The following is a 23,699-nucleotide window of genomic DNA, read 5'->3' as shown; positions in this document are numbered from 1 at the left end:
TCACCTCTTATAACCATATCTCTTTTACCTGGAGCATTCCTGGGCTCCGTTCCTGTTCCTGTGGCCCGTTGCTCTCCCCCACTCCTCCTTACCTCTCTGCCTTGCCTGCCAGCCTGGGTGCATCGGTCTGCAGGGATCATTATCTTCTCGGCAGCAGGGGTAGTCTTCAGGGGGTGCATTATTTGGGCTATCCCTTTCACTCCTGCCCCCACTCCTAAGGGCAGGCTGCCAGGCCTCCAGGCAAAGGATCTCTCTTATTTTATGGCAGATTCTCTGCCGTTCCTAGCGAGCTTCACAGGGCCTGAGTCTCACTGTCTGGGTTTTTCCTCCGAGCCTTACGGGCTCGTTTCTTATATATTCGGAAGTAGCGACGTACGGTACTATCCCAATTTAGGGGCTCAACTTGCCACTCTATGGGGACATGAATCTTTTTCCCTTCACACACCTGGTCTAATATCACACTCTGATTTTGGCAGATGATCCTATATGATGGGTGATGTATTGCCCAGGCCAGGGCCCAATGTCTCCTCTGCTCTATATTTTCAATTAATGTTATTGCTTCCCTATAAGGGATTTCTCTTTGTCCTGGGGCTGTTGCAAATTTGCTTAGAGCCGTGTAAGGGTTTTCCCTCCTCCAACCCCAATCACAAGTATGACACCAGATACCCCCACCTAATTGTGATTGGAAAACCCACCATTTGAGCCTACATCCCCCGCAAAATATTTTTATCCATGCCCTACAGATGGGATCACCACATTTAATGCACCCAGGTCTGTTAGACAGTGGCCGCCTTATCTCAGCAAGGACCTCAGCCACTGATATCAGATCATCCCATGTGTGCCAAATAAGAGGACACTTCAGTTCCTTTCCCACCCTTTGAATATTGTCTCTGACCAGTAGCTGCAGTCGGTGTTTCTCCCTCTCAGTCATTCATATTACCAGTTGCTATGCGTTCTTATGTTTTCCGAAGAGTCAATCGTAGATCTCCAGGGCGACTGGTCACCTCCCAAGGGGTGTCTGCAGTGATGGGTCCTTTCACTCGACTGGCATGTGTCCAGCCTTTTTCAGCAGTTCGGACAGCTGTCTCTGTGGTAAACAGAACAACATAGGGACCTTCCCATTGCGGTGTTAGGGAGGTCTCTTTCCAAGTTTTAATTAGGACTCTATCTCCAGGTTTAAGCTTATGCATTGCTATATCCAAAGGGGGTCTTTGTACCAATAGCCCTTTTCGTTTTAATTCCTCCCTTTGTTTCATTAGCTGTTGTATGTAATTCTGAATTTGACTAGCTTGGATACAGGGATGGTTTCCTGGTAGCTCTAAGTCGTAAGGCATTCCATAGAGCATTTCAAAGGGAGAAATTCCCACATCCATCCTAGGTTGGGTTCTAATGTTCAGCAGCGCCATGGGTAAACATCTGACCCACGACATTTTAATTTCCACCATAAGTTTAGTGAGTTGCTTCTTGATTTCTCCATTTGCCCTTTCTACCCTCCCTGAGCTTTGAGGGTGCCAAGGGGTGTGATATTTCCATTTAGTACCTAAGGCCATGGTTACCTCTTTTAGTACTTTATTTGCGAAATGGGGGCCTCTATCAGAGTCTAATATTTCTACTAATCCATACCTAGGGATTATTTCTTCCAGTAAGGTTTTAATCACTACGTTTGCAGTAGCCCGTGATGTAGGATATGCTTCTACGAAGTGGGTTAGATGATCTACCAGTACTAATAAGTACTTGTACCTCCCTACTTTCGGTAGCTCGGTGAAATCTACTTGTACATGTGAAAAAGGTCGGTGTGCTAATTCTCTTCCTCCTGGAATCCTTTCCCGAGCTTGATGCCTATTAACCCTCTGGCATGTTATACATCCCCTAACTACTTGTTTTGCTATATCATAAATTCCTATACACATATACTTAATAGTAAACTGATCTACTAAGGCTTGGGTTCCCCAGTGAGTCTTTTCATGTAACTGCTGCACTATCCTCTGAGCTACAGATTTTGGCAGCACTTCCCTATCGTCTGGTAATTTTCGAATACCCTCATTCTCTGTTATTCCCATTCTGTCTAATTTTTCCTTTTCCTGGTCTGTGAAGCTCAGGACACAAACTCTTTCATCATCTCGCATTCTCCTTGTTCCCTGGTCCTGGAATTTTCTGAGGGCAGCTTTCTTTGCTTCTCTGTCTGCTATATTGTTTCCTCTGATCAGATGGGAGGGACCCTTTTGATGTCCTTTAACATGTACTATTGTTATTCTCTTTGGGCCTCTTAAAGCTTGTAATACCTGAGTGATTAGTTCCCGATGTATTAATTCTTTTCCTTGGGAATTTATGAACCCTCTTTCTTCCCAAATTTTTCCAAAAGTATGTATCACTCCAAAGGCATACTTTGAATCCGTATAGATGGTCCCATCCTTAGCTTCCAAGAATTTCAGAACCCGCAATACCACATAAAGCTCACAGGCCTGGGCTGACCAACTAGGACTCAGAGGGCCGGATTCTATTATTTCTAAATTTTCACCTCCCACAATGGCATATCCCGAGATTTGCTTTCCCTCAACAACCCTAGAGGAACCATCCACAAATAACCTTTCTCCCTCTTCCAGTTCTTCCTCTTCGAGATCCGGTCTAATTTTTGTTTGTTTCTCTATGCTATGTAAGCAATCATGAGTTAAATTCTCCTGTGGATCTCCAAACAGGAATTTCAGCAGGGTTTTGCAGAGAGGTGGTTTCAAGTATCAACCGAGGGGATGACAGTAAAATGCCCTCGTATTTCAAAAGTCTGGAGTCTGTTATCCATTTTTCTGCCTTTTGTTGCAATACTGCACCGGGGCATTAGTCAATTCCTCTTTCAGTTGTTCTAATGATTCATCATCCTTTTCAGTCCATTTAATCAAACCTTCAGTAGTTAGTTTTTCATACAAGAATTTTACTTTGCCACTAAAGTTTTCAATCCATTGTCTGCAGTATCCTACGAGACCCAATAGCTGTCTAATTTGTCTCTTATTTCTTGGGGGGGGGGTAAGGGAGAGGATTCCCTTAACCCTCTCTGGATCTAGTGTTTTAGTTCCTTTACTGAGTCGGTGTCCCAGGTACTTCACTTCTTCTTCTACGAATTGCAATTTATTTTTGGACACCTTCAGCCCCTGAATGCTCAAAAAGTTTAAAAGCTTAATGCTTTCTTCCCTAACTGCTTCCTCACTCTTTCCAGCTATTAACAGATCATCTACATATTGAACAAGGGTTATTCCCGGGTTTGGGGTATAGGTTTTCATTATCTGTTCTAATGCATGCCTAAATAAATTCGGGGACTCAGTATATCCCTGTGGGAGCACGCTCCACCTTAGTTGTTGCTTTCGGTGGGTATCGGGATCTTCCCATTCAAATGCAAAATAGTCCCTACATTCTTCCTTCAAGGGGCATGCCCAAAAGGCGTCTTTTAAATCTATAACACTATACCATTGGTCATCAGGTTTCAATTGACTGAGCAATGTATGGGGATTAGCTACTACAGGGAACCGGGCAATAGTTCTCTTATTTATTTCCCTTAAATCATGTATTAGTCAGTATTTCCCATCTGGTTTTTTTACAGGTAAGATGGGGGTGTTGAAGGGAGACATACAAGGTTCCAAGAGCCCTTGTTGTATTAACTGTTCTATTTCTGGTTTTAGTCCCCTTCGCCCATCGTCTGACATGGGATATTGTTTTATCCTCACCGGGATTTCCGGGTTTTGGATAATAACTGTGAAAGGCTCTATATTCAGTCTCCCTGCTGTGTCAGGGGTATACCAAACCTCCAGGTTTATCTTCTCCTCATCAGTGGCCCGTAGGGGGCCCAGTCGGACTTTCAACTGTTCTTCTTCAATATTTATATTTATTCCTAATTCCACCATTAAATCCCTACCTAATAAATTGTAATCGGCTTCAGGAACTAGTAGCAAGGATCCTATCCCTATTTTTTTCTCTGATTCTATTAAGACATCTTTAATTACAGGAACCTTGAAGGGTTCCCCTTTTGCCCCAATGACCTGTACTGTTAAAGGCGAAATCTTACATCCCGGGAGCAAAGACTGAACTGTTGATCTCTCGGCCCCCGTGTCTACAAGGAAGGTTATGGGGGTTTGCTGGGGACCCACTTTAAGTTTTACCAAGGGCTCTGATGACATTTGAGTCCCCAAGAAATAGAGCCCTTGACCCCCCTAATCCTCTTTGAATATTTTCTCATCCCTAAGCGTCTTTCGACATTCCCTCTTCATGTGTCCTTTCCCACCACAGTAGTGGCACACTGTTCCTTCTCTCCCCCCCGCTGGGGGCCCTCCTAAATCCCGGGGACCCCTCCTCATGTCATTTCTTTCCCGTGGCGGAGGGTTGTTTCGCTGTCCCTCCCTGACTGCTGCCACCATCATCCGAACTTGCCTTTTATGTGCTTCTTCCTCCCGTCTAACATATACTTTCTGAACCTCCCTAAGCAATTCATCAAGTCCTCTGTCCTGCCAATCCTCTAACTTTTCTAATTTCTTTTGAACACCTTCTCATGATTTAGCTACAAACTGTGTTTTCAGGAGTGCTTGCCCCATAGGCGTCTCTGGATCCACCCCTGAGTATAACTGAAAACTCTTCCTTAATCTCTCCAGCCATTCAGTGGGGGTCTCATCCTTTCCTTGGCACTCCCTAAATGCCTTGCTTATATTTTGTCCCCGGGGCACAGCCTCTCGTATGCCCTGGATTATAATAGTTCTTAAGTCCTGCATATGACCACGATGGTTGGGGTCCTGATTATTCCAATTGGGATTTTGCAAGGGCCATTTGACATCAGCCGCAGGACCCTGAACATGCTGGGTGTCCCAAATTCTCATTCCTGCCCTTCTAATCATCCCTCTCTCCTCTGTTGTAAATAGTATGCCTAGAATGGACTGTATCTCTACCCAAGTATATACATTTGGTCCCAGGAACTGATCCACCCTTTCTGCTACTCCTATAGGGTCTTCTAATAATTTTCCCATCTCTTTCTTAAACTCACGGACATCCCCTGAGTTTAAGGGGACAGTGACAAACCCCATCCCAGCTTGAGGTCCTCCTAATGCAATTTCCCTAAGAGGGAACAACCCACTGTTCTCTCCTTCCTCAATTACTGTTTTCATTTGGCTCTGAGTACGCCTCCTGTAATCTGGGGAGTCTGTGACCTGCTGTTTGTCAGAGGCTGATGCCGGAGGAATGTTTGGAAGGGATACGGGGGGGCTGGGGCTGGTGGTGGTATATACGGGGGGGGGGGGGGATAAATAGAAATCTCTTCCTCCACTCGGGACATTTTCTTTCTATCTTCTTCCCCTTGGCTTCCCTTAAGGGGGAGCAATCTAGTTATTTGCTCATTACTTCCTACCAACCACAATTTAGCAGAAGCACTCTCCTCCAGGTTTTCTGGCTCTTTGGAATTCACATAGATATTCAAGGCTTGGCAGACCCAGTCTTCAGAGGATCCAAAAACGGGCCAGTATATATTTCCTGAATCCAGTTTCTTACCCCCCCATACTACCATGCAATAATTTATCATTTTTGCTTTATCCTTTCCTCTTCTGGAGGGAAAATCTTCCCAATACTTAATCATTAATCCTAACGGACTATCCTTAGGTATTGGGGGTAACCGGGGGCCCTCCCCCATGGGGTCAGAAGGCTTGCTTTCCTTCTGCCCCATCTTCCAAGGCACCTCCACGCACACACACACACACACGCCTCGGTCGTGGCTCGCTCCCTCGTGGGCTACGAGAAACGCACTGCTGGAGGGTCCCTCTCATGTCGTCCGCAGTGGTTCACCCGTATACTCACGCGTCCTGTGTCTTCGCTCGGATCTTTGTGCACAAAGTTTACAGGGTTACCAGTGTTTCCTTGCTTATTCTCGAATTTAGGTTCGTCGGTCCAGAGGGGGGGGTCGGTTGAGAAGATCAGGGCCACCAAAGGGGTGGGGGCGCCCCCCCCGAATTCTCAAACCAAACCTGTCTCAGGATCCGAGTCACAGCACCAAAATGAGATAAACGAATCGACCAAATTTAAGAACTGTACAATTATCTTTATTATTATGCAAGCAAGAATAAGCAAGATTCAGCGCTGGGCGGCCAGGAGACCTCGCTCCTCTTAGGCGCACACCTCCTGCCTTTAAAGTTCGCTTTTTATTGTCCTTTTTCTCTGCATTCCTGGATGACCTGGTCTGTTTTCTGCGCTTGCTCCTCCGGTTGCTAGGGGTCTTTTTTCTGCCTTCTGGTGGTGGTGGGATGAAGGCCCCAAGTCTTCCTCTTTGGCCGCTTTCCTTATAAGGCATATCTATAAGTCTAATTTTCACAAGCTCAGCATTTTTGCAAGGTTAATAATTGTTACCATATGTGTTTCAGAAAGTCTTCTGTATCTATGGGATGGAATTTTGCAAGCAAGCAATTCTAGCAAGGTTAGTAATTGTTACCAGATGTAGCTGTATCTGGTTACCAGAGGAGGGGGGAGTTTGTAAGTCAAGCAATTCTTTAAAAGCTTTTTTCTCATACAGCTGCATAGGTATCTTGCTTAAACAAGAGCTATTTAGCTATTGTTTTATAATTTAAATTATCTAGCTATTAATGAACAAATATATTGTTACTTATTACAGGTGCAAGAGGAACTCGGAAAATGCAGCAAACGAGGACACCCCACAGCCCAGCTTGAACACTGAGGAGGAACAAGGATGGCACCAAACCAAAGGAAACGTGACCTTTAGTCACTGATGCTTCTGGCTAAAAGCAGCAAGCCTTGTTCCATCTGGGATCTTTGTTCTAGTCCTTAAATGCAAGCAAGATTCTCCACTCTAAATACACAAAAGGCAGGAACTGGGGAGGAGGCGGGATTAGGAAGGAGGAGGAGGAGGAGGAGGAGGAGGGAGAGAGGGAAAGGAGGAGGAGGAGGAGGAGGAGGAGGAGGAGGAGGAGGAGGTTCCAGTGCCCCCTGTGGCCGCAGCCGCGGGACCATTGCCCCCAGCTCGGCCTGCAGGTGAGCAGGGAGGGGGAGCTCGTCCCAAATCCATTGGGGGTCCCTGAGAGGGTTTTTTATTGGGGTGTGTTTGGAGCTCACAGATTGTGGAATTGACCCCAAATATCATCTGGTGTCTCTGGGAGGTTTTTTCCTCTGTGTGTGTAGGTTTGGATCTTGCAGGAGCCCAAAGCTGAACCCCTTAGGGGATCTTTGGGGGCCCACGTGGCCATTGCCCAGTATGGGCAGGGGAGGACTTTGGTCCTGGGGATCCCCGGAAGAGCAGAGGAGGGGAACCCCTGGGACCTCCAGAGTGGGGAGAGCAGAGAGGGGCAATCCCAGAGCTGGGGGACCCCGGCAGACTGGAAAGGGGGGGAGCCTGGAGAGGAGGGACCCCTGGGATCCCTGAGACCTCAAAGTAGAGCATCAGGGGAGAAGGGACCCAATGGACCTGGGTCCCTGGGTCATCCCTAAGCAGGACGCCAGAGAATGGAGAACCCCTGGAACCATTGGACCCCCATGATCCCAAGGAAAGGAAACCTCTGGAACCCCAAAAATGGAGAGATCAGCAATAGGGAAGTCCTGGGAGAGTTTTTTCGGGCTGAATCTTGATATGTGGAGATTTTCATGGACACAAGACTCCTGCTGAGTTCTAGAGATGGACCTGGCCAGGAGGAGCCGCTACTCCAGGGCGCTCCCAGCTTGGTTTCCCCCAAACCAGGGTTTGTCATTCCCAAGCTGTGGCCGGATGGAGGAGGAGGAAAAGCCCCAGAGATCCCTCACAAGGAGGGGCCGCAAACTCAGCCCAGGGAGCTGAGAGGATGAAAGAGCTCCCCTGAGCCAGGAAGGCGGCCGGAGATGCAGCCAGAGCTCAGAGCTGGTGGAGAAGCCCCATGGCAGGGAGAAGCCCCACGAGTGCTTGGAATGTGGGAAGGGTTTCAGCTCCAGCTCCACCCTGATGGAACACTTGAACATCCACACTGGGGAGAGGCCCTGGGAGTGTGGGGAATGTGGGAAGAGCTTCAGTGGGACCTCCAACCTCAGCAAGTACCACAAGATCCACACTGGGGAATGGCCCTAGGAGTGCTTGGAATGTCTGAAGAGCTTCAGGTGGGATTCAGAGATCATCACTCACCAGCACTTCCACATCAGGGAGAGGCCCTGCAAGTGTCCCGAGTGTGGGAAGAGCTTCGTGCGCTGCTCCAGCTCCATCCCCCATGGGAGGATCCGCGCTGGATGATCCCCAGTGACCTCCGTTGGGCAGAGCCCTGGTGACCCCTGTTCTGGCTGATCCGTGTTGGGCAGGAGGAAGGTGTTGGGAGATTTCTTTCCCTTCTCCTTGTGCTGCTGTGATTTGGTTGGTAATAAATTCCCTCCGTGTGCCCAGACCGGGTCTGTTGTGTCCGTGCTGGATTTGCTGAGGGATCTCTCCCGGTCCTTGTCCCCACGCAGGAATCCTCGGTTCCATTTTCTGTCCCTGTGCGGCTGCGGGGGGCAGGGACAGAGTGGCTCTGGGGGTGCCTGGCATCGGGCCAGCGTCACCGCTCGCCACGGGCAGCCCTGAGATGCCGCGCACCTGGGCACGCATTGCTGAGCTCACCCGAGCCCCCACCTGCCCAGCGCCCCAAGGTTCCCCCTTCCCAAAAAACCCCCAGCCCGGGGCTGCAGCGTCCCGGAAAGGCCTCAGCCAATGGGAGCGCAGGCAGGAGGCTGTACAGCCAATGAGAGCTCGGAGAGTTGGATTGCCTCATCGATTGCCGGGCAGAGCCCGTGGCCGATCGCTGCCCAGAAGCGGCGGCAGCCAATGAGAGCGCGCGGCGCTGCCGAGCCCGCCCTGCTCCGGACTGGCGCTCCCAGCGCAGCGCGGCTGCTTTGGGGCTGCTGCTCCCTGCCCAGCCCCGGCCATGGGGCGAGGGGCGGCAGCTGGGGCCCTGCTGGTGGCACTGGTGGTGCTGGGAGCCGCCCCGGCTGCGGGCACGGAGCTCTCGGGTGAGCGGGGGGCGGGAGGCGCTGGGACGGGGGGGAAGCGGGAAAATGGAGGCGGGACCCCAAAATTGAGCGGAAGAATGCTGAGGGTTGGGGCATTTTTGGGAAAATGGGGAAATGGGACCCCAAAAGTGATTTGGGGAGCGGCCGGAGGTGGGAGGGGAGAGGATGTGGAAGGGGAAATGGGGGAAGGGTGGCAAAGAGGAAGCGGCAGCGCGGGCAGGAGGGTCCCATGGCGGCCGTGGGGCACAGGGGGTGCGGAGTGGGGATCCGATGTGGCTTCCGGAGCTCTGGGGATGCTGCTGGGAGGTGCTGGGTGGGCACCCCCTGAGCTGTGTCCTGCTCTCACAGGGGTGTTCCAGTTCTGGGCAGTGTCAGAGTGTCACTTCATTAACGGCACGCAGAAGATGAGGTTCGTGCAGAGGTACATCTATAATCGGGAGCAGTTCGTGATGTTCGACAGCGACGTGGGGCACTACGTGGGGTTCACCCCCTATGGAGAGGGGTGGGCCAGTGACTGGAACAGCAACCCGGCCACACTGGCGTACGCACGGTCTGTGGTGGACATGGTCTGTCCGTACAACTACGAGGGGGTTCGCCCGTTCAGCGCCGAGCGCCGAGGTGAGCGCGGGGCAGAGCGTGTCCCCTCGGGCCCTGCCCGGCCAAATCCCTGGAGTCCCTCAAAACCTACCTGGGAATCAGCCCAGAGCCCTCAGCCCTCCTTGTGAACACGTCCGAGCCTCCTGTCCCTGCCACTGACCACCATGGCTCCCCCAGTCCATCCCAGTCCCTCTCAGTGCCCCCTGCGCGTCCATTTCAGCCACGCGTAAAGCTGACGCTTCTCATCCAGTCAGAACGCGACTCCTTGATGAGTCATCGGTTGCCAGGCAGACCCGCAGGGCAGAGCGCCCCGCGCTGGACTCGGCCTCGCGGTGCCGAGCACTTCATTCCCAGTTCCTCGCAGCGCCACCAGTGTCCCTCCCAACCCGTCTCCAATTCCTCCCCAGTGCCTCCCAGACCATTTGCATTCTTTTCCCCGTTCATTCCCACTTCACTCCCAGACCTCCACCCTCTCTCCCAGTGCCCCCCAGCGTGTCCATCTCGCTGGTGACCCCGTCGAGCTCCCAGCCCGGCCCCAGCCGCCTGCTCTGCTCCGTGATGGATTTCTACCCTGCTGCCATCCAGGTGAGGTGGTTCCAGGGCCAGCAGGAGCTCTCGGAGCACGTGGTGGCCACCGACGTGGTCCCCAACGGGGACTGGACCTACCAGCTGCTGGTGCTGCTGGAAACCCCTCCCCGGCGCGGGCTCAGCTACAGCTGCCAGGTGGAGCACGTCAGCCTGGAGCAGCCCCTGAGGCGGCACTGGGGTACGGGGGAGCCCCTGGGGGCGCTGGCAGAGCCACTGGGCTGTGCTGGGAGGCACTGGGAGGGAGCTGGAGAGAGGCGGGCTGGGAGTGGGAGAGGGGCTGGGGGCTGGGCAAGGGCTGGGCAGGGGTTTGGGGGATACTGGGGAGGGTGGGATGGGTTTGGGGGGGTCTTGGTGGTCACTGGGAGGGAGTTTGGAGGTGCTGGTTATGACTGGGAGGGACTTTGGGGGTGCAGGGTGTGACTGGGAGGGAGTTTGGGAGTGCTGGGTGTGACTGGGAGGGATCGCAGTGAGCCCGGAGGGGCTGGAAGGAGATCGGCGATGGCAAAGCAGGGCTCGCCATGAGCTCGGTTGTGCTGGGCACAGCCTGGGAGGGCTCTGGCTGAGTCCTGCTGGGGCTGCCAAGGGACTGCGAGAGGCTTTGAGGGTCCTGGGGCGCTGGGGGACACTGGGAGGGGGCTGTGGGATGCTGAGAGGGACGGGAGGGGCTTTGGTGGCTCCTGGGTAGGACAAAAAGGGATCGGGGAGAGGTTTCAGGGGGCCCTGGCTGGGCTGGAGACCACAGGGAGGGCGCTGGGAGGGGCTCTGGGTGTCGGTGAGAGGTTTTGGGGGTGCTGAGCCCTGCGGACCCCCCAGAGATGCCGCCGGACGCCGCCCGCAGCAAGATGCTGACGGGCATCGGGGGCTTCGTCTTGGGCTTCGTCTTCCTGGTGCTGGGGCTCGGCTTCTCCCTGCGCAAGAAGGTCAGGGCAGGTGCCGGGGGTGGCGTCCCCGCCGTGGCGGAGCGTGTGCGCTCCCGCCGGGGCCCCCAGCCCGGTGTCACCTCCTTTTCTCTGCCCACAGAGCTCCTGAGCCGGCGGCCGTCGCAGCCCCTCCCCGTCGGCTCGGGCCCGGCCGGGACCCCCCGCTCCGTCCCCGCTCCGCTGATTTTGGGGGGGTCCCGTGTCCCCCCAGCCCCGCTGGCGCTCTGCCTTCGCCCAGTGCCTGCTCCCAGTGCTCCGAATAAAGCTTCCCAGTTGGCCCCGGGCCGTTTATTGGGGGGTGATGGGGAGGGGTTTGGGGGGGCGATGGGACGGATTTGGGCAAAGGGAGGGGGACAAAGGGGGGGGGGGGGCTGGGCCCGGGAGGAGCGAGAGGAGGAGGAGGAGGAGCCGTGGGAAGGAGGAACCGGAAAGAACAGGAAGAGGAGGAAGCGCAGCAGCACCAGAACCGGGCCACAGGACCTCAAACACCAACGCCGGCTCTTTTCCCTGGCAAACAAAACTCACCAACCCAGGTTCCTGATGGCAGATTCCAGGAACCACTTGGCACTGCCAAACCAGCCTGAGTGGCAAATGGTTCCTGATTGGGTTTGGGAGACATCCTAAGCCATGTGGAATTTTAGCAGGAAGCCTGGGGCCCAGCCTGGGGGTCAAGGAAAAGGAGCTGTGTTTTGGCAGTTCTATGTACCCCCTGGCCTGCCTTTTGCAGCTGCAGCATTACTGGAGCTCTGGGCTTTGTGGATTTAGGATCCCTAATCCTCGGCATAACCCTAACCCTCACCTGAGGCAGCAAAAGCTGCTTTGGGCTAGGGCTGGTTCCAAGGAGGTAGCTGTGGAGGAAGCCACATTGTGGCAGTTTTGGGTTCTCCTTGGTATGCATTTTGAAGCTGCAGTGTGCCTGGAGCTCTGGCCTTTGTGGTTTCAAAACCCTAACCCTAGCTCTAACCCTAACCTTAGGCAGTAAACAGTGTCTTAGGCTATGGCTGGTTCCAAGGAAAAACCTGTTGTGGAAGCCTTGTTGTGCAAGTTTTGTTTTCCCCCTGGAATGCCATTCCCAGGTGCAGTTTTCTGGAAGCTCTGGCATCATCAGAACACAAGCAGAACCCACAGGCATGGCCAGAAGTTCCTGAACATTAATATCGGCCCTTTCCCCTTGGAAACAACACTCACCATCCCAGGTTCCTGATGTCAGTTTGCAGATGGTGCTTGGCACTGTCCAAGCAATCTGAGTGGGCACTGGTGCCAGCTGGGGTCCGGGAGGCATCCTGCGCAATGTGGAATTTCAGAAGGCACACGATCACTCCAGACCAGAAACTCCTTAAGACCAATGCTGCCCTTTTCCTTAGGAAACAAAATTCACCTGGCCAGGTCCCTGATGGCAGATTGCAGGAGACAATTGGCACTGATAAACCAGCCCGACTTGGCACTGGTGCCAGCTTGAGTTTGGGAACCATCCTGAGCATTGCAGAATTTCAGCAGCCAGCTGCCCACTCTCACTGAGGCTGATTCCAATGAAAAATCTGTGGTTGAAGTCATGTTGTGGCAGTTTTCTGTTTCCCTTGGGATGCATTCTGGAGCAGCAGTGTGCCTGGAGCTCTGGGCTTTGTGGTTTCAAAACCCTAGCCCTACCTGTAACTCTAACCCTAGGATGTAAATGCACCCTTAGGCTAAGGGTAAGCCAAAAATATCCTAAGAAACCTTCAAGAACCCCCTATATATATCCTCAGAAGGTGTGGAAAAGTCCTGAAAAAAACCTGCTCAGCCTCAAAGCCCCACCTGTCTCAGTGGTCACAAGGGTCTTCAGGGTGTAGAGAGACGAGAATGTTGACCTCATGTTCAGAAGGCTTGATTTATTATTTTATGATATATATTACATTATTACTATACTTCAAAGAATAGAATGAAAATATCTCAGAAGGCTAGCTAAGCTAAGAATAGAAAAGAATGAATAACAAAGGTCTGTGTCCCGGCAGAAAGCGAGAGCAGCTCTGCCAGGAATGGTCAGTAAATCCAAACATCCACAGGAGACCAATCACGGATCCACCTGTTGCATTCCACAGCAGCACATAACCATTGTTTACACTTTGTTGCTGAGGCCACAGCTTCTCAGAAGGGAGAAAAATCCTAAAGAAAGCATTTTTATGAAAAGATGTCTGTGACACCCCACCTATCTCTCTAACCCTCAGATGCCTTGCCTACCTTTTTGCCGTGGATCTTGTCATCTGAGAGTTCTGTCATTGTCCTGGTGTGAGGGTTGCTGTCCTGTCCCACCGGGAGGGTTCCACTCTGGTCTTGCTGTCAGGGTTGCTGTGTTGTGCTGCTGTTGGGGCAAAAGGCTGTGCTGTTGTTAGGGGGGCTGCTTACGCTGAGGTGAGGGCTGGGCTGAGGGCTGGTGCACCTGTACCCTAACTTGCCTCCTAAGCTGTTCCCTGTAGCCCTGATCTCCAGTGCACTGTGCAGCCCTCAAGCCCTCCCTCAAGCCCTCCGGCTCTGTCTGTCACCCTTGAGCCCCCCAATGCCCCTCAAGGCCCCTCTCAGCTGCCCCTCAGCTCCTGTGTGTCACCCTTAATCCTCTCTTTGCCCCTCAGCCCCAGCTTCTCGGTGTCACCCTCCGGCTGCCCCTGTCACCCTCAGCATTTCTGTGTGTCACCCACTGTCCCCTCTCCCTGCTCCTCCCTCAGCTCCCAGCCTCTGCCACCCTCAAGCCCCACAATGCCCCTCAAGCTGCCCCTCAGCCGCTGTCATGCCCTGAAAGGACCCTAAAAAACCCTCTAAATTCCCTAGAAAAGGCCTAGTTTTCAAAGTGTCCTAAACACCTTAGAAAAACACAAAAATAGCATCAGAATACAGTAAAAACACCCTACTTTTAAGAAGCCCCTTAAACACCCCTAAAAATCCCCAAAGAACCTTTTGAGACTACTTAGAGATTTTTTTAAGAGCTCTGAGAATACCCCTAAAATCTTGAAAATGCCCTGTAAGACCCTAAAAAAGCCTAAAAAATTCCCCCCAAAACCCTAGAAATACCCTAGTCTTAAAAAAGTTCTCCATATACCCTCAATACTCCTCAAAAAGCCCGAAAACCTTTTAAGTAGTCTTAAAAATAACTCCAAAATACCCCAAAACACCCCTAACGATTCCAATTAGTAGTAAGACAGCCCTTAAAATGCCCTAAAAAGTTCTTTTAAAAGCCCTGAAAAAGACCTAAAGGTTCCTAAACATTCCCAGAGAATTCTTAAAAAACCCCTGTAAAAAAATCCCTAAAATATCCTTAAAGATTCCTGAAAAAAAACCTAATAAAACCCCTAAAAGGCTGTTCAACTCCTACCTGTAACTCTGTGGCCTCCAAACCTTATCTCTACCTTCCAATCGGGGTAACTCCCTGCAGCTGCTGGGAGGGCTCTGGGGCTGTCCTACCATGAGGGTGGCACCTGTGCCCTAACCCTGCCTGGCACCCCATGTCCTTTGCACCCCAACCCTCAGGGTCAGCTCTCCACCTGTCCAGCCCCCCGATCTCTGCCCCTCAGCAATGTCTGTGTGTGTCCCAGAGCCGCGTTCAGGATCCCACGAGCTGCTGCAGGGAGTCACCGGTGGGCAGTGGGGGAAGTGAGGGACAGGGCAGGGGTGACCTGGATTTCAGAACCCCAGCAGACGGCCGGGCACTCAGCACCACAGGCACCCGAACACCAACGCCACCATTGCTCCTTGCACACAAAACTCATCAGGCCAGGTTCCTGATGGCAGATTGCAGGAGCCACTTGGCACTGTCGAACCAACCCGAGTGGACACTGGTGCCAGCTTCAGTCTGGGAGGCATCCTGTGCAATGCGGAATTTCAGCAGCCAGCTGGCCACTCTGGAACACAGGCCCCTGTGCAGCAATGCCGGCCATTTTTCCTGGAAACAAAACTCACCTGGCCAGGTCCCTGATGGCAGATTGCAGGAGACACTTGGCACTGCTAAACCACCCTTCCATCCTGCAGGGGCCTTCACCTCCCTTCTCTGTCCAAGGCCTGGCTCCCCTCACCCGGCCGCATGGCTTCCCCTCCCGCACCCAGCCCGCAGCCAGGCAGGGCAGCTCTGAACCTTTCACCCACGGAACCAAGAGAGCTTCCCCTGGGAGTTCTCTGCTTTTAAACCCCTGTGTGCTCAGAGGTGAATCCATGTCCGCAGTGGCCACACCAGGGGTTAAAATTCAAATCTGAGGACCTATTGGTTTGACCTATTCGTTTGATAAAACCGCACATTGGTTTGATCCCAAAAAACTCACTTCCTTTTCAAACCAAGACAGCGGGACAAAGGGATCGGAACAGAAAATCCTGAACGAGCTCAGTAACCCAAAAATAGGGGCTAAATGTGAAATGAGCGGCTCTGATTGGCTGGTCCACCACAGCCCGCGTCTCTCCATCCCCGTCCCCACCTGCCCAGCGCCCCAAGGTTCTCCCTCCCCAAAAATCCCCCAGCCCGGGGCTGCAGCGTCCCGGAAAGGCCTCAGCCAATGGGAGCGCAGGCAGAAGGCAGCTTATCCAATGAGAGCTCGGAGCGTTGGATTGCCTCATCGGTTGCCGGGCAGAGCCCGTGGCCGATCGCTGCCCAGAAGCGGCGGCAGCCAATGAGAGCGCGCGGCGCTGCCGAGCCCGCCCTGCTCCGGACTGGCGCTCCCAGCGCAGCGCGGCTGCTTTGGGGCTGCTGCTCCCTGCCCGGCCCCGGCCATGGGGCGAGGGGCGGCAGCTGGGGCCCTGCTGGTGGCACTGGTGGTGCTGGGAGCCCCCTCGGCTGCGGGCGCGGAGGTCTCGGGTGAGCAGGGGGCAGAAGGCGCTGGGACAGGGGGGGAGAAGGGGGAAAATGGGGCCAAGGGGGGAGCCCGGAATGGAAGGGGAGGAGGAGGGGACCCTCCAAAGGGAGAGCGGGAGGGGCTGAGGGGTGGGGGAGGGGTGGGGGAGGGTGGTGAACGGGGTAAAAGGGGAGGTGGGACACCATATCTGAGCGGGAGGGGCCTGGGGTTTGGGGAATTTGTGGGAAAATAGGGATTAGGGACCTAAAAATTATTTTGGTGCGGCCGGAGTGGGAGAGGAGAGGATGTGGAAGGGGAAATGGGGGAAGGGTGGCAAAGAGGAAGCGGCAGCGCGGGCAGGAGGGTCCCATGGCGGCCGTGGTGCACAGGGGGTGCGGAGCGGGGAATCCAGGGTGGCCCCCGGAGCTCTGCGGGTGCTGGGGCACCCCCTGAGCTGTGTCCTGCACTTACAGCGGTGTTCCTGCAAATGGGAAAGCAGAAATGTTACTTCATTAACGGCACGCAGAAGATAAGGTCCGTGGAGAGGCTCATCTACAATCGGGAGCAGCACCTGGTGTACGACAGCGACGTGGGGCTGTACGTGGGGTTCAACCCGTATGGGGCGATGAATGCCAGGCGTTTAAACAACGACCCGATGTGGCTGGAGTACCAATGGACTTCGGGGGAGTGGTTCTGCAGAGTCTGGTACTAGGGGTCCACACCGTTTATCACGGAGCGCCGAGGTGAGCGCGGGGCCGAGCGTGTCCCCTCGGGCCCTGCCCTGCCAATGACCCTGAAGCCCCTCAAAATCTCCCTGGGATTCGCCCCAGAGCCCTCAGCCCTGCTTGTGCCCATCCCCGGGGCCCCTTGTCGCCCTCAGTGACCCGCTTATCCCTCCCAGTGCCCCCCTGCACGTCCATTTCAGCGACGAGAAAAGCTGACGCCTTTTAACCAATCAAATCGCGTCTCTGTGATGACTCATCTGTTGCCAGGCCGACCTGCAGCGCCGAGTGCCCCTCGCTGGACTCGGCCTCCCAGTGCCGCGCGCTCCATCCCAGTTCCATGAAAGTTCCTCCAAGGCCGTCCCACTCCCTCCCAGTCCATTCCCAGATCCCTCCCAGTGCCTTCTCAGTCCCTCCCACTTCTACTCAGGTCATTCCTTGTCCATTCCCGGTTAATTCCCAGATCACAATCCTCAATCCCTTGGCCTCTCACCCCTTCCTATTTCCCTCAATGCCGCCCCAGTCCCTCCCAGTCCTTCCGAGTTCCACCCAGCCCCTCCAAGTCAATTTCCAGTCAATCCCAGTTAATTCCCAGTTCATTCCCAGACCTCCACCCTCTCTCCAACTACCCCCCATCCCTTCCCACCTCTCTCAGTGCCACTAATCTCCCTCCCAGTCTATTTCTAGTGCCTCCCAGTATATTCCCAGTCCATTCCAGTCCCTTGCCAGTCCCTCCCACTCCATCCCCAGTCCCTTGCCAGTCCCTCCCAGTCCACTCCCACTCCCTCTCCAGCCCAACCCAGTCCTCCCTTCTCTCTCCCAGCGTCCCCCAGCTGATCCCAGTGTGTCCTCGCTGTCTCTCTCGCTCTCTCCCAGTGCCCCCCAACTTGTCCATCTCACTGGTGCCCGCCTCGAGCTCCCAGCCCGGCCCCGGCCGCCTGCTCTGCTCCGTGATGGATTTCTACCCTGCTGCCATCCAGGTGAGGTGGTTCCAGGGCCAGCAGGAGCTCTCGGAGCACGTGGTGGCCACCGACGTGCTCCCCAACGGGGACTGGACCTACCAGCTGCTGGTGCTGCTGGAAACCCCTCCCCGGCGCGGGCTCAGCTACAGCTGCCATGTGGAGCACGTCAGCCTGGAGCAGCCCCTGAGGCGGCACTGGGGTACGGGGGAGCCCCTGGGGGCGCTGGCAGAGCCACTGGGCTGTGCTGGGAGCCACTGGGAGGGAGCTGGAGAGAGCCGGGCTGGAAGTGGGAGACGGGCTGGGGACTGGGCAAGGGCTGGGCAGGGGTTTGGGGGACACTGGAGAGGGTGGGATGGGCTTCGGGGGGTCTTGGTGGTCACTGGGAGGGAGTTTGGGGGTGCAGGGTGTGACTGGGAGGGAGTTTGGGGGCGCTGGTAGCAAAGGGCAGGGGGTTTGGAGGATGCTGGATGCGAGTGGGAGGGACTGGAATGAGCCTGGAGGGGGCGCTGGGAGAGGCTCGGGGTGTCGGTGAGAGGTTTTGGGGGCGCTGAGCCCTGCGGAACCCCCCAGAGATGCCGCCGGACGCCGCCCGCAGCAAGATGCTGACGGGCATCGGGGACTTCGTCTTGGGCTTCGTCTTCCTGGCGCTGGGGCTCGGCTTCTCCCTGCGCAAGAAGGTCAGGGCGGGTGCCGGGGGTGGTGTCCCCGCGTGTGCGCTCCCGCCGGGTGTCACCCCCTTTTCTCTGCCCACAGAGCTCCTGAGCCGGCGGCCGTCGCAGCCCCTCCCCGTGGGCTCGGGCCCGGCCGGGACCCCCCGCTCCGTCCCCGCTCCGCTGATTTTGGGGGGGTCCCGTGTCCCCCCAGCCCCGCTGGCGCTCTGCCCCCGCCCAGTGCCTGCTCCCAGTGCTCCCAATAAAGCTTCCCAGTTGGGCCCGGGGCCGTTTATTGGGGGGCGATGGGGAGGGGATTGGGGGGGACGATGGGACGGATTTGGGCAAAGAGAGGGGGACAAAGGGTGGGGGCTGGGCCCGGGGGAGCGGGAGGAGGAAGAGGACGAAGGAGAAGGAGGAAGGAGGGGGGGACGTGAAAGAGAGATGAGGGGAAGGAGGGGGGAGGAGGAGCAGGAGGAGCGATTGAACCGGGAGAGGAGAGGCGGGAGGAAGAGAAGGGGGAGATGAGGAGAGGAGCAGAAACAGGAAAGTAGCGGGGATTCCCCGGCCTTCATCGAGGTGTCCACGGGGGGGCCAGGAAGATGTGGAACCCCCAGCCAGGTGTGTTCCCAACACGGGGGGCTCTGACCCTGGGGGTCACCCCATTATCCAGCGTGGATCCTCCCACGGGAGGTGGAGCTGGAGCTGGAGCGGGGCACGGAGCTCGTCCCGACCCGGGGCACTGCGGGATCCGCGGGGAGCAACATATGCTCCTCTTGCTCCACCCCTCCTCCCGCCATCCGGCTCTGCCCTCACGCAGCCCGGGGGGCCCAGAGAGCGCGGGGCGGGACTGTGCCGCGTGCAGAGCCCGCCCCTGGCTGCAATTGGGCGATGGTGCCGTCAGTCGTGGTTGCGGCGCGCCGATTGGTGGGAGCGGGGCGGAGCAGAGTCTCGGTGGTGGGCTGAGGGCGGCCGAGGCTGGGCAGCGGCGCCATTGTCGGAGCGGCGTCGGCGGCCGGAGCGCGGTGAGTCGGCGGCGGAGCTCGGAGGCGGCCGCAGCGCAGGTGGGAGCCGCGCTGGGTTGTGCGGGGGCTCGGGGCTGGCTGCGGGCCTCGGGGGCGGCAGGGGGCTCGGGCGGGTTGGTTGTGCCGTGTCCGGCCCGTGTTGCCGCTGGCGTGAGGGCGCTGCGGGAGCGGCTGCCCGCGGTCTCCTTGCGGCCGCTGCCTCGGCAGGAGCCGCTGCCGGAGCAGCGCTGGCTCGGCCCGGTTGCTGTGGCTGGGACAGAGGGGGCTGCCCCGTGCCCGGGGCTGTGCGGGGAAATTCCCGCGGCCGGAGGTTTGTGTGCCCAGAGGAGACAGAGGAGTCCTGTAAAAGTGACTTTATTGCTGAGCAGAGGGAGAGGCCGTGGGGCATTTGCCGTGCGCTCTCTGCCATTGCTGTACTTCGCAGCCTCCTTTTTTATCCTCATTTTCCCTGCCTCATCTCCCTCTCCCTTTGCCCACTGGCTGAGGTACTTGGAAGGTTCAGATCTCCCCATCTGCCAACTGCATGACCTCGTTGATGTGCATCCCCACTTTTGTAAAACAGCCGATATTCATGGCTCTGTTAAGTCTTTACTCTGTTGGAAGTTCAGGAATTCAGCGAGACTTTGAGAGCAGCAGTCCATGTTAATTAGTAAGAGTTATTGAAAATGATGGTTTCTCCCTTCCTTATCTACGAGTCCCTGACCCAATCTCCGGGAATATTCACTCAGTTGTTTTGGGTTTTTTTTTCTTTCTTTCTTTTTTCCTTACTGAGTCTTCTTTGGTTTTGTGATTATTCTCAGTGCTCTCATTCCCTGCCCTTCTGTAGCCGTTTCTGGATCAGCAGGCCTGGCTGCCACCTGCATCCCCTCACTCTGCTGCTGAATGAGCTGCACTCTCAAGGTGTGGAGCATGGTAAAAAGATGAGAGTTGCTGTAGCACATCAGAAGAGTAACAGCATTCGTTTAACACATGGTCTGCCAGGGAGCCACAAAACCGTGTCCCATTCCCATCCTTTCCACGTTTGGACTGGTACATGAGCTGCTTTCTTGTTTGCTTTGCTATCTGTTTCATCACTTTTCCTTTGTCATGTATTTGCTAACAGCAGTTTGTGTCATTTAATTTTCCACAATCCCCTTGCTTTTTCTGCTAAAAGGTAATATGATCCCATCCCACGGTTAAGTGTTGTGTTTCTCATTTCAGTGGATTGGTCAGCAGGAAGGTCAGGAGCTGGAGCTGTCTGGTTGGTTGTTATTGCGAGGGCAGCTTGTTATGTAATGATGCCATTGAAATGAGAAATGGGTTCTGTGGCTCCTGATATGAATTGGTTCGGGTTCCCAGGGGCTGGTCCATGGTGTTGTAGGATTTGTTCTGCTGGCCGTTCATCTTTTTCCATTTTGGGCCACTCTCTCCAGCCAGGGCTGCATCAATTGACTCCTTTTCTCTAATTAAATAATCAAATCCTTGGATTCCCAACTGATTTCCCTGAATTTTAGGTAGCAAAATAATCCCCAGTGCTCTAATATACCCTATATAACGCTGATAGTGACAGCACATGTTGGAGTGGGCAGAGGGATGATTCCCCTCCCCCATTTGTTTATAGTGAAGTCTTCCCAACATTCTGCATTTGCTGTTTCCCTTTGCAGTTTCACCCGTTTGTGTTGCAGGGTCAGATATCCTCCCCCTGGGCTCTGCCTTGAGCTGTGCAAATTCCATCAGTGCCAGCAGGCAGAGCTTGGGGTGAGGGGCAGAGGGAATCAGCCCAATTCCTGCCCGAGGCAAGAGACCCAGGTGCATTGTCCACACTTTGCCCAGCAGTGTTCATTTGCATTTCTAAAGCTCCTCTGCAGGCTGCCTGGAATAAAGCTTCTCTTCCTGCTGCTGGGCAATGTTGATGTTTTGTTGCTGGTCGTTATCTCTGTGGGTGTCTTTTGTGCTGTTCCCAGTCTGTTCAGGTGTTAAACTCATCTCCATTGAGTGGTTGTCCTGGGTTGACTATATGATGCTTTTATCCCCAATCGTCTCATTCTGTTTATGTTGAATAATAATAAGTATTGTACCTTTAAGAGTGTTACAGAGAGTGAAGGGGGAGAGAGAAGAAGCGCGCAGTTTGTTTTCAGACACTGCACTCACTCCTCCACATTCCTGCTCCTGACTGTGTTGTCTGCGGACAGACAGCGGGACAGAGAGCTCTTCTTTTGCTTTTTAGTTAGTGTTAGCTAGCTGGTGCAAAGAAGTTCCCTGGACTGTTCTTTTTCCCTTTCCTTTGGACCTCTTGGAACTGCTCTGGACTGAACACCCAGGAGAGCACCGGCAGCTGCAGCTGTGGCCCACTGGGCCGGCCCTGGCCTGCGACAATTCCAGCACTGAGAGACTGATCAGAGACTGAGTGAGCTGCTGCTTGAACCCGGGGTTTTCTCAGTTTGTCATCTCTTTTAGAGTGGCAAGGGGTCTCATTGTTTTGATACTGTTTTGGTCTTATTGTTTAATAAACAGGGTTTTTTTCCACCTTTCTCCAAGGAGGTATTTTTCTTTCCTCCCGGACCAGTTGGGGGGAGGGGCCGATTGGATCTGCTTTTCCCACCGGAGCTCCTTTGGGGGGATTCTTCCCCAAATTTGCTCTAAACCTGGACAGTGGTGTAACATCCCTTTAAAAAAACCTTTAAAATTCCTTTCCCCAAGGCAAAGACAAACAAAGCCTGAGCAGAGAAATAAGGTTTAAAAGAACGAAAATCGGTGCATTTTGCAGCAGTGCAATGGCAGGCAGCCCAGAGTGTGGGTGTCAGTGAGCCCCAGAGTGGAATTGTGCCCTGGTGTTCCCCAGCAGCTGTGGCAGTGCAGGCCCAGGCAGCGCTGAAGCTGCAGCAGTGGCAGCAAGGCTTGGCCCCAGTGGCTGGAGATGGCAGAGGAGGGTGGCCAGGATTGCAGAGGATTCCAGGCGAGGATCTGTGGGCAGGCGCAGGGGCTTGGCCCGCTGTGGAGCCCTGGCTGCTGCTGCGTTGCCTTCAGGGCAGGCTCAGGGGCGGCCTCCCATCCTCCTGCTGCAGGCGGGAAGTGCAAATCTCCGGGGCTTCAGAGCCCTTGAGGCCAGGCTGAGGGGTCCCCCCGTGTTGAGCTGTGCTGGCGGCTGTTTCTGGCCTCAGGGACACTTGGCATGGGCCCCTTGGCCACCAGTGGTGCTGCTTTGCACTCCTTGGGCAGGAGCCCATGTCATGGCTGGGTGTTGGCAGCAGCAAAGTGCCAGGGCAGGCTCTGTGCCCGCCCAGCTGCTGTGGGAGGATATCCCTTGATATCTGCTCCAGTGGTTGCTGAAGCAGTGAGAATTGCTTTTGCCCCCCTGTTAGGTGCCATGGTGTCAGCAGAAGATATTGAAGCCTTCCTGCTCAGGGCATTTCAGTGCCAGGCTCTCACAAGCACCCACAGCTGCGCGGGTTGAGCTGAGCATGGGGCGGTGACCTGAGCTGTGTCTGATTGCCCTTCCTTCCCTCCCCGGGAACAGGGTGTTGCTTTTAGACGCCACTTGTCCTGGTTGCTTCTGAGAGCTTTGAAGAGGCTCCATATCTAATTTTTCCTCTTTCCCTGGGGCTGCCCACACTTCTGGGTTCACCTCAGCATAGGCCTGGCCAGACATTTGACACAGAGGTACAACAGTACTGGCCTCTGTATCACCTTTTATAATATTAATTTTTGTTCCATATTTAGTGATCAAATCCCTTCCCAGTAAATCATTATAGCAATTAGGAGTAAATAAAAATTCATGCATTTCAAATTCGTCTCCCAGATCTACTATTAGTGGTTGAGTAAAACCATACATCTTTCCCACTTTTCCCACTTATCCCCTCCGTAATCACACGTATTTTTAGCATTTTCCCCCTTTGATCTAAGTTTCAGAGTGGATTGAGAGGCCCCTGTGTCCATCAGGAAATGCCTCCTCTCAGTGCAGACCCACTCTGAATGTTCTCAAGGGCTGCAGTGTGGAGGGTCCCTGGTGTGATGGGAGCTGTGCCAGCCCTGGCAATCCATGTCCATCAAGGGGTGGACTTGCTGGTGCTGAGGGTGCTGCTGTCTGTGCTTGCAGTGTCCTTGTGCCCTGCAGCTGGAGCCCTGGTTCCTTGCCAGGGGCTGTTTGGGTGGGCTCTCCCCTGCCGAGGAGGGCAATGCCTGTGCCAGGTGCTTGTGGCCGAGCCGTGCCCTGGGTGCTGGGGCCCCCTTGGGCCCTGGGGTTGATCCCTCAGGGGCTGTAGGAACTGTGCCCTGGCCTTTGCCTTCAGCTTGGCCTTTTGCTGCTCCCTTCGTGCACTCACCTGCTGTGTCTTTGTGCCCAAGTGCTGCAGGGCCTTCTTGTGCCCCTCCTGCAGCCCCCTCAGTGCCTGTGGGTGCTTGTCTTGCTTTACAAGGGAGGTGTCTGCTCGGGAAGGCAGAAAAAGCCTCTCCTGGAATGGAGAATGCAAACCCCTCCCTCTTCATTTTTAGACTAG

The 23,699-nt window shown here is 54.8% G+C and overlaps 2 protein-coding genes and 1 pseudogene across 4 annotated transcripts in view; all 3 read left to right on the top strand.

Moving 5' to 3' along the window:
- Positions 1-8,830: 8,830 nt before the first annotated feature.
- On the top strand, positions 8,831-11,345 carry LOC102061125 (class II histocompatibility antigen, B-L beta chain-like). The gene is made up of 5 exons (XM_074530066.1): positions 8,831-8,973; positions 9,322-9,591; positions 10,052-10,336; positions 10,972-11,078; positions 11,179-11,345. The coding sequence occupies exons 1-5, from the start codon at positions 8,889-8,891 to the stop codon at positions 11,185-11,187; spliced, it is 756 nt and encodes a 251-aa protein (XP_074386167.1). The 5' UTR covers positions 8,831-8,888; the 3' UTR covers positions 11,188-11,345.
- A 4,350-nt stretch (positions 11,346-15,695) lies between these two features.
- Positions 15,696-18,727, top strand: LOC141725782 (class II histocompatibility antigen, B-L beta chain-like; annotated as a pseudogene).
- Positions 18,728-18,746: 19 nt separating this feature from the next.
- LOC141725816 (uncharacterized) overlaps positions 18,747-23,699 on the top strand; it is an 80,825-nt gene continuing 75,872 nt past the window's right edge. The window contains exon 1 of one of the 3 annotated variants that reach the window (XM_074529874.1): positions 18,747-19,263. In XM_074529874.1, coding sequence (XP_074385975.1) covers positions 18,802-19,263 — 462 coding nt within the window. In that variant the 5' untranslated portion in view covers positions 18,747-18,801. The remainder of the gene's footprint in view (positions 19,264-23,699) is intronic. The other 2 variants (XM_074529873.1, XM_074529877.1) reach the window with 2 other exon arrangements.

The sequence above is a fragment of the Zonotrichia albicollis genome, chromosome 31 (assembly GCF_047830755.1).
Source record: "Zonotrichia albicollis isolate bZonAlb1 chromosome 31, bZonAlb1.hap1, whole genome shotgun sequence".
NCBI lineage: Eukaryota > Metazoa > Chordata > Aves > Passeriformes > Passerellidae > Zonotrichia > Zonotrichia albicollis.
This window is presented reverse-complemented; position numbering and strand designations above follow the sequence as displayed.